At 26.7% G+C, this 11,084-nt stretch overlaps 1 protein-coding gene and 1 pseudogene across 1 annotated transcript; both read right to left on the bottom strand.

Moving 5' to 3' along the window:
- Positions 1 to 7,315: 7,315 nt before the first annotated feature.
- On the bottom strand, positions 7,316 to 8,344 carry LOC113549395 (annotated as a pseudogene).
- A 1,624-nt stretch (positions 8,345 to 9,968) lies between these two features.
- Positions 9,969 to 10,826, bottom strand: LOC113548868. Its single transcript, XM_026949955.1, has one exon. The coding sequence runs from the start codon at positions 10,712 to 10,714 to the stop codon at positions 10,283 to 10,285; it is 432 nt and encodes a 143-aa protein (XP_026805756.1). The 5' UTR covers positions 10,715 to 10,826; the 3' UTR covers positions 9,969 to 10,282.
- Between the last annotated feature and the right edge of the window lie 258 nt (positions 10,827 to 11,084).

Here is an 11,084-nt window from a genome sequence, read left to right as displayed (position 1 = left end):
TAATAAATATTATTCTAAACTCAAAGCTAATAAGAGATTAGATTAATCTACAAATATTGGTATACACTTTCCGGTTGAATGAACAATATATCCATCGGGACAGATAGGAGCTACAGTAGTTATTTTGTGTCTTATAATGTGATGGCCCCCGCTATAATAGCCCCAGTGCTTTCTTTTGGTTGGCTCAGTTGTGGATGTCCGATTTTCAGTTATTGTTTCTACACTGACTATTGTTGTGGTTTGCACCATGTTCGTTTCTTTGGAAGAAGTGTAGGCGGTGGTTTCGTTGTTTGGTTCCTCGACAAAGGTTTTCGCGCTGTTATTGGACGTAGACGTTTCGGTAGTGGCGTTCGATGGTGACATGACCAAAGTGGTATTTGCGGAGGCGTCGGTCGTGGAATTCGAGATATTTGATGAAATATGAGATATGAGTAAATGTGTATCAGACGTATGTTTTACGCTGGGTTCCGTTGGTCTCGACTGATTATCGGGATCCTGAGAGACAGGATTTGCATTCACCGAAGAAACGACGAAAACAAAGGCGACGAAGGCCGAAATGATGAGATTAAACCGAATTTTCATCGTGTACAAGCGGCGTATTAATTATTGCACGTGATAATAAATTTAGTAGTAACAGATGGGACTTAAATATGTAAAATAATAAATGGAAAACTTTAATATGCTCGTAAAATTATCGTTATATCAGAGAGACGCCCAATAAACGTGAACACTCTATAGATGCAAATCGGATACTGACTTCAAAATATGATTAGCGAAACCTACCAGCTTTGATTTCTAGTTTGCTAATTTCAACCTTGGATTAAAAATGACTGCACCCCACTTTTAAACGTGTATATTCATATTTTCATAATGATATATTTAAAAGTGTTAACAGTTCATTTTAAATACACGTCATATACGTAATTATCAACACAAAAAAAAAAAACAATTTTCATTTTACAAAAATATTATGTTAATTTGTACATTAATGTACGGCTTATAAATACATGAAATTTAATGTGTCGTTACAACGATTTATTGGCACGAGATTTGCGATGACTTAAATCGTGGTTTGTCGTTGTCCGTAAAGATTGGTATTGTGTAGGAGTGAAAATAAAACACAGACACCAAATGCAATATTGAGCATATAATATATGTTTGATTTTATTAAATTGAAATATTAAATAGTCATGTGTAGTAGTTTTACATAAAAAATATTATATGTTCAGACAAACTAAGACAAAAAATATAAAATACACTGAAACTTGATTTAACGGATTTCTACTATATAATTCTTGTGTGAAAATATAGGTACAACGGTAATAATATTTATCGTTTCAAGTAATCTAGTACATATTATAATATACTCTACTATGAAATTATTATATTAAACTTTCAAACTAATATAGCAACTCACTGCATTTTTATTACAACGCTACAATTTGTAAAAATGAAAACATTACATTTCATGTATTTATGTTGTACATCAATCAACAAATCAACGTAAAATGAAAATCGTATGTTTTTTTTTATCGTAGATAAAGGCGTACATATTATTTCATTGATGCATACATGATATGTATTTAATGAGCTACTAGAATGGTGAGATAATTATTTGTGAATACACGCGTTTTATAGTAGGGCCAAGTAACTTTCAATCCAAGGTTAAAATTAGCAGACTTTATATCAAAACTAGTAGGTTTCGTTAGTTGTATTTTGAAGTCAGTATTCGATTTGCATTTGTAGTGTGCACGTTTATTGGGCGTTTTTCTGATAAAAAAAAAAAAAAAAAAAAACGATAATTTTATGAGCATATTAAAGTTTTTTATTTATTATTTTATATATTTAAGTCCCGTACGTTACTACAAAATTTATTATCACATTCAATAATTAATACGCCGCTTGTACACGATGAAAATTCGGTTTAACCTCATAATTTCAGCCTTCGTCGCCTTTGTTTTCGTCGTTTCTTCGGTGAATGCAAAACCTGTCTCTCAGGATCCCGATAATCAGTTGAGACTGACGGAACCCAGTGTGAAACAGTCGTCTGATATACATTTACTCATATCTCATGTTTCATCAAATATCTTGAATTCTACGACCAACACAAGTGCGAACACCACTACTGAAACATCTACGTTCATTAGCGACACGACAATGTTTGTCCAGAAAACAGACTATAATACCGTCGACTACACTTCTTCCGAAAAAACGAACATAGTCCAGTCCACAACAATAGCCAACGTAGAAACGGTAACTAAAGATCAGATAACCGAAAATGTTTATCTGAATATTTTGAACACAACATCCACCCCTGACATAGATGATCTTATAACTAAAAAATATTCTAATACCAGACCTTGTAATTTAGTAAATAAGAATTGTAAGTTCACTGCAATAATCAAACCTAAAAATTTTATTTGTCCTAATGGACACACTTTAAATACAAACGGAGGATGTGTATCAACATTTCCTGATTTATCTAACATTCAATGAGTTCTAAACTTCAATTAATATTTAATATTATTTATTAAATATATATGATATGTTTATGTGGTATCTTGTCTGTTACAATTATTAGAGATATAAACTTTTTTAAATTCCTTTCATTGATATGATTTTATAAATATTGAGCAAATAGTAAATTATTATAAAATTCAATTTAACTAAAAACGTGTAAACATCATAATATTATGTGAAATTAAATTTTTCATTAAATCAATTTGCAATGTTACTATACTTACGATGAGTTGTTACGTCAGTTCAAAAATTATCTGAGAATAATAAGTATTAGATGTTAGAATAAATATTACATATATTTTTTAGTTCAGTAAAACGATTTATAAAGGACTATAATTATCCTTAATTCGCAAATTAATATTAATGAAATATGTATATATTATTTTAGGCAAACTTGTATCACCACAAGACATTCCTTAAAAGGCGTAAAATATAAATAGATACCTAAAAATATGATTTTTTAGTCTTATTAAAATTTCTAAAAATCTTTATTTGAATAAAAATATCATTAAAGGAATTAATGGTGTTCAGTATAGAGCATGTTTATTGAATCACTTTTAATTTATGTATACTACATACTAGATATCTATATTTATATAAAAATAAAATTTTAAACTGAATGAAATTTTACTAATTTTAGTAATGTAGATTGATAGATATATATACATAGTGGTTCATTTTAAGGTAAAAAAACCCATTGATCCGGTCAAATTCTAATTTTGACACCTCTCGTACCCTCTTCTGATTTTAGCACCACGTTCCGTCACACATATAAATCTTATCTAAAGCAAACTCTGACCTATCTAAAGTACAAAAACTAGATACAATTTTCTATCCAAAACCACCATCAAAGTTGAAAATCGAATCTTTTTTCGACTTTTATTGTGTACACAGACAAAAAAACATACATCTTTAAAAAGTTTAAAGACTAATAGAAATGTGAGCACAGAAGTGCTCTGTAAATCGATAGTGATATATTGTTTTTCTTCAGATAATAATTATAAATACAATACACACATTACATTTTAATGCATATTACTTATTTTCCTTAATTAAGAAAATTCAACATTGTATAAATATTAATTTAATATTTTAATCAATTATTTTTATGATTTTTTTTAATTTGTATTCAACCCATATATGCTCATTATTATTATTTTATTTCTTAATTATTCTTACAATACAGGTACGTATACAAGGGGGATCAAACCCCCCTGAAATATTTTCGAGTAACGAGGAAAAAATTGTTTTATTATGTTGCGGCACAGTTTGTATTGCTAAATATTGTAAACCCCCCCACCCCATCGACATTTTTTTTGTATACGTGCCTGTTACAGTATAATTATATAAAAATATTTGTATGAAAATTTATAATACTATATTGTTTTTTGATATTATGTACACTTAGTTTTTAAATAAACCTACTTAATTCCAGCTGTCAATTATATAAATATGGTTTTGGTAGAAACGAGTATTTATTAGTGGAAAAAGGAAAGGTAGACTTTTGATGGAAATGTGTTATACTTTACGCCCAACATTCTACAAGGAAATATCTGACCATTTCAGCAGTTGATTAAATAAGCATCATGTATGCATCGTTGAAATATTATCTCACTTTAAAAATATCTACGACAAAAAAAACATACAATTTGCATTTTATTACAATATTCAATTTAATTGGTTTATTCATGCACGTTTTTTAAATATACGAAATATAATGTTTTCATTCTAAAAATTTGCAGTATTATGATATAAATACAGTTAATTTATACATCAGTATGTACTGATGAGATAAACTATCCGAGTATAATAATTACTAGAGTAAATATGATATATATTTTAAGATTCTCTAAAATTACTTCTAAAGTAATAATATAATTCCTAATATCTTTATATATTTTGATAACTTGGACTACTTAGAGACTACTCGTTCTAATATTTTTAACACATCATAACATCAGACTTTCAAAAAAATACTCTGCTCATAAATTACAATAAAAATATATGTATTATATACACCTATATAAATATAAAACGATAATACCTATTTTACAATAAAATTAATTATTCGTTAAAATATTTTAAATAGAATATTTAAAATATTTTTCACCCTGAGGCAATTACCTCTGTTACCCTTGAGAGTCGAGATAGCTACAACGCAATTAAAAATATATTTTATGTTATATCTATATTAAATTGTCTGTTAACGCGTTTTGATTTTATAAGTTATAATAATTACTCCTCTGCATTTTATGGAATTACATAGTTTCACAAATGCAAGATTAAATGAATTTGATTATTTTGATAGTAAATATACATAATTTATATTATATAAATATAAAATTAACGCGTAATATAAAATAAAACATTTTAAAATTTTAATTTACGAAAAAATTCCCTAAAGTCGTAAAAATGCTCAATCAAATTTGGACAGATCTATTCAACAAGAAACGAAACAGATTCGTGCCAAAACCTACGACGTGTAGCTACATCTAAAAAAATGCAAAGTAAATTAAGATACCAACCTTAGTCATATCTAACCAAAATACTATTGTTACTAATTTCAAAGTTGATATTTGATTCTAGATCATTTAGTGTATTCACCAAAATGTTCGTTGGCAATTCCCTTCGTCTGTTTTGCGTTCACGTACACCATTATAACAATTAGAGAGACTAACAACAAAACGCAAATTTAAAAATTTATCGTCCCGCGTACAGTAATAATTTAATTTTTTTCAAATAAATTCCAGATGTACCGATTACAATTATTACAAATAATATTTTAATAATTTACTGTATTAATATCGAACAAAAGATTGTTAAAAAATTCTCACTAGGTACAATTGATGTGTACTAGTTTTGATAATCAGAAGCTTCTTAATTAATAAATCTTAATTAAAATATGTGTCTCAACTCTCGAGATTTTTTTTCTAAATTATAACACACCATTCTTACTCTTATTATTAACAGTTGTATTTTCATATCAATAATCATTATATGAAATTCGTATCTCTATTATTATTTTAAACTTAACACGCTGCCTACTTGGTAACTATTATGTTAATTTTATTACTGTTTTTGATCGATGTTCACTGATCAAAGTCTACATTACCGTTTAGAATTCACCGTGATTGCATTAAGCCAATGGTCGGCAACCGGCTGACCATGCGGCTATTGTACACGGTCTGTTTAAATTATTGAATAACATTTTTTTTATATATATACATTATATTATTTTAAAATTCTAGATAGTAATTTTTTTATAGTAAATAATTTAAGAATATAAAATTTGTATTTTTGTCTGGTCCGTGAACTCTTTTTAATTTGTGATGTGACCCATAGGATCCAAAAAGTTTGTCGACCACTGCATAAAGCCAATAGCATAAAGTCCATTCAGATAAATAATACTTTATCTTTATACTTTCAACCAAAAATAAATAAGAAATGTATTCGCTGTACAATGATATTATTTTATTACGAATTAAATATTTTATGCACAAATAAAATATTAATTTTTAAAATTTATTTAAATATGTTAATCACGATGAATCGATTTAAAGAACTTAAATGTAATATAATTTATATCTAGTTATTTTATTAATGTATAAAAAATACCGTTATTACACAGAGTACTTGGTTAAATTTCTTTAATATTTAACTACTTCTCGTGTTTGATTATACTTTTTACTATATTTAATAATTTTATTTTTATAAAATTTATAAAGTTAATAGCTATTTCCTTTGTATTACATAGGTACCTACTTTGTTATGCGATAAGAAAAGAAAATTAATATTATATAATATAGTGATATATATTATGATTATGTAAATCCCAAAGAACATATCATTAATTCCATTATTTACATATAGTCATATAATCAGTAATTGTGTCATTATAATCATTATACAATTTAAATTCTAAAAAAGTAGGCACTGGAATACTGGATCGAGTTATGATTTTAAAAATGATAAATTTACATTCAATTAATAATAATATTAGGTGCTTATTTAAAGATTCAATATTGTAACAAACAGAAGGACCCTTCTTCGACGTTATCTGTAACAACGTTATGAAATTCAAATCTATAATGTGTAATAAGAATTTATTTAAGTTTGTACAGTACAATCAAAATATTATATAGATCACTGTACGTTTTACCTTATTTAATAAGACTAATTAAGCTACGGTTAATATTGTAAACTATTTTTGTTTAATTTCCTAAAATTCAGATTTAGCTAGTTAATTACCATGTTACTATAGTTATATGTGCGAAATTTATAATATACATACCTGAAAGATCCAGAACCATTAAATTATATTATGTTATCTTCTTTGTAGCATATTGCATGTAATAAATAAAATCGAAAACATATTAAACTGCTGCAAACGTTTATTGATCTTAAACCTTTCTTTTTTTTTAAATAAAAGTATATACAAAAATTACACAAAATAAATGATACAATTATTATAATTTTATGCCAACAATATTATGTACCTACATAATATATTGAATTTCCTCAATGACTATATTTATATAGACTTATTAGTTTGTTGTACATACCTTTGTTATTAAAAACTAAACAACTTAATTGAAAAAAAAAATTATACCGACAAATTTAAATAAAAACTATGTTAAATAATACTAATACCTAACATTCAAAACAAAATTGGGTATACTATAAATAATATAAAATTACTTTATTCCAACTATTTATTTAGAAAATTAGAAAAAAAAAATACCAATAACATTAAAGTATTTCTTGGCTTTTATAAACCATAATATTATACCTAATTTTATAACTAAAATTATTAGAACAAATATATTTAAATGATAATACTGTAAATATAAATATATATATATATCTTATTCCTTCCAATAAATGTATTTAAATAATATAGATAGATAATACCTTTTAGTTATCTGGAAAATTAAGAACGCAGTCTCCGTTAACGTCTCGGGTTAATCCATTATTGCATTTCTTTATAGGAGCGGCTATGAAAAATCTCGTCTGCATAAGACTTGATTCAGTAGTTTTCTGGTCATCCACGATCACAACTCTCTCGGTGACAGTATTGTTTAACTTAGTATACTTTTGCGTTGTATTGCTCGCAAGAAACTTTTCGGTTTTTGTGGCAGGTACTGCCTAATCTTCTATATTTTTTCGTTGTAGTACTCACAAGAAACTGTTTAGAATTTCGTCCTATGGGAGTGATCGACGTGGTAGTGTTGCATTTTATTGTACCGTTGATCCGAATTTGATGTTTGCAATTGGAACTTTTATTTGTCGACGTTTGATGCACGTGTCTCGCGTATAATGTTGTGACTACAAAAGTCAACAACAAAATTGACAATTTCATCGTTATAATGTGTGGCGCCTTGTAAAATGTAAAGTATTATCATCAGCTACTTTGAAATGGTTGACCGAGTGAGAATCAAACAAGACTGATTTCAAATTATCGCCAATGTGCGCGTATAATGTACAATATTATACGTATTTGAACTGCAGCATGTATGTACTAGGTACATAGAATAAAAGCTTCCCCTTCCTTTCGAGATTAATTGATATAGAATATTACACAATAATAATTTATATTATAGCGGTATCGCGATTACAACAGATAAGTATTTAGTTATATTACCAGCGTATCTAATTATTTCATATTATCTGTAGCCATTTCGTTCAATTTCCACTGTCCAAAGTCAACGTATAATACTATACAATATTATTATAATATTACTATGACTTCGGACAGTGTAAATATCTAGATTGTGAATAGAAAAAGACAACTACATCGTTTTACACGAGTACATGATCACAGCCATAGAAATAAAAATAATGTATTTAAACTCAATTTACTTTGGAAAAATGTTTTGACTTATCAAATATTCTATTGAAAACATATTAGTCATTATTCGAAAATTTGAACAAATAAACTATAATTTAGTTCAGTAATTATTATCGCTATTAAACTTACATATTAGCATTTTAAACAAAAAAATTAGAAAAAAAAAAATAATAGTTTTGTATAATTATACAGTTGTAAACTTTTTACAATTTTTCATTTAGAATTTATTAAAATGCTGAAATTATATTTTCAATTACTCAAAAATCCTCTAACGCATGTTCCATCATCGTGTCGAACCATTTTTTCCGGACATTTCTGCAACTTAGAATTGATAATTTTTGGTTGGGTCTTTTTTATGACATGTTTTATGTTTAAGTTGTTCTCGTTAATCGTATTAGATGCCTTAACGGAAGCGTCGGTTATGGACTTTTCTGCGGTGTCAATATAAGATATGGGAAAATGTATTTTACCAGACATATGTTTCGCACTGAGTTTGACCGGAATCGAGTGATTAATTGGCTAATAGATTTTGAGAATGCCTCTATTTGCGTTCATCGAAGACACAACGACAACGATAGATTCAACGTCAGTTCAAAAATTTTCTGTGTATAATAAGCCCTAGATTAAAAAAAAGGTATATTTTATAGTTCAGTAAAACTATTTATAAAGGACTATTATTATTCTTAATACTTTTATATAATTTTAATCTGTCTTAAAATCGAATTATTCAAAATAATCATTTGCTTTATAATTCATAGTAAAAAAAAATTTACCCTCATTTAAAAATAATAAGTTTATATCGCCACAAGACACTCCTTAAATAGTGTAAAATATAAGTTAGTACCAATAAATATGATTTTTAAGTATGCTTAAAATTTCTAAAACTAAATGTCTGAATACAAGGGTAAAATAAGAAAAGTATTCAATATATTAACAAATGCCACAAGGAAAAAAAGGTATCCATTAAGTCAAATTTTACTATATTATGTATTATATTTTTTTTTCTTTGTTTGTCTAAACATAGAATATTTTTTAAATACAAATAATACAAATAACTAATATTTTATATAATAATAAGATGACAACACTTGGCCCTTTATAAACATGAGCCTCAATAAGGGCCAAGGGGTTGCTCCTTTTAATACATTCCTACATAATATATGCCCGTTATTAATAATTAACCTCAGTGGTAAATACACAAATTATCAAAGTGCGTTACGATTATTTTATTTAAATTTTAAAATAACCATGTAAGACATATTATATTCAATGCAAAAAATATGTATTAATAATTATTAAACAATGTATGAATATTTTCAACGAATACAGACAAATTGATATAGTTGTATACCAATGATAGTTATATTAAGTAAGCTATATTTCTCTGGGTTTATATGAAATATTATCTTCTGGAAACACTTCAACACATTCATTATTGGAAGCTCTAGTGAATCCAACCATTCCAACCTGTTGGCTATTTGGTTTTTGTGTTCAAATAAAATAAAAATAATATTATCTTTCTATGTGTTAGATATTAAAACAATTTACATTATTATAAACCTAAGTAACTAATTCTTGTTTACGAATTAAAATCAAAATATGTAAGATTTTTGTATACTATATTTTTAAGTCAACATCAATCTTTAATTTGTCAAGAAATATATTGCTAATTAATTTGTCATATCAACAATTAATATTCATCAGTCAATATAAATAGTAGATATCAAAAAATGTTCATAGTGTAGAAACGGTATTATAATAAACGTATGTGTTCTTAATTGTTAAACATGTTAACATTTTAAACGAACAATTTACAAAAAATAAAATTGGTTTTGTACAATAAAACAGATGTAAATTAATTAATTTTTATAAAATTCTCCATTTTAAAATTATTAATATGCAGAAACAATATTTTCAGTTCTCAAATCCATTAGTGCATTCTCCTTTAGTGTCTCGAACCATTCCTTCTAGACACTGCCTCAACTTGGGTTGTATCAATACCATTTCGATGTTTTGCTTTGGAATGGCCTTTGTTGTAGTAGAGTTATATTTACCAATGATTAAGCCGTTCTGATTAATCTTATCGGAACCCTTAATTTTCCGCGCAGAAAATATGTTCCGTATCCACATTTTATTCACAGTGTTGGGAACATATGTTGCAACATTATTGTCTCCTGAATAAAAACCATTATTGCTAGTATATTTACTTTCAGATTCTATTGTAATTTGAGCAGGTGATATCCTTTGCCGATAATTAGGTGAGGTTCGAATCAAATCTCTTCCATATACTGCCATAGCTATGCAAACAGTCAACAACAATAACAAAAAATTCATTATGAAGTACATAATATACCTAATATAATGTGTTATATTAATTTATAAACAACATAAAATATACTAGCAAACAATCTCATAAGTAATATTCACTAAAGCCGTCAGAATGATAACTGATTACTAATAAAACACCAATCTGGGATTAAAATAATAATACTATAAAAATGTGTAACCAGCTAATTTAATGCCCCTCTTATTCCACTCAATAAAAATATATTACCATCTTATCACTCTAATAGTTAAAAAATGTTAATCACACTATTTATTTACCATCGTGTATATTATATACCACCTTATTACTCGTTAAATCTTAACTTATAATTCTATTGTTAATGTATCGTACTAGATTTAGAACGGTTTTCTTTTTTTTTCTCCAATCAAA

Source organism: Rhopalosiphum maidis, chromosome 1 (assembly GCF_003676215.2).
Source record: "Rhopalosiphum maidis isolate BTI-1 chromosome 1, ASM367621v3, whole genome shotgun sequence".
NCBI classification, from domain to species: domain Eukaryota; kingdom Metazoa; phylum Arthropoda; class Insecta; order Hemiptera; family Aphididae; genus Rhopalosiphum; species Rhopalosiphum maidis.
Note: the sequence above shows the minus strand (reverse complement) of the source record. Positions and strands in the feature narration are given on the sequence as shown.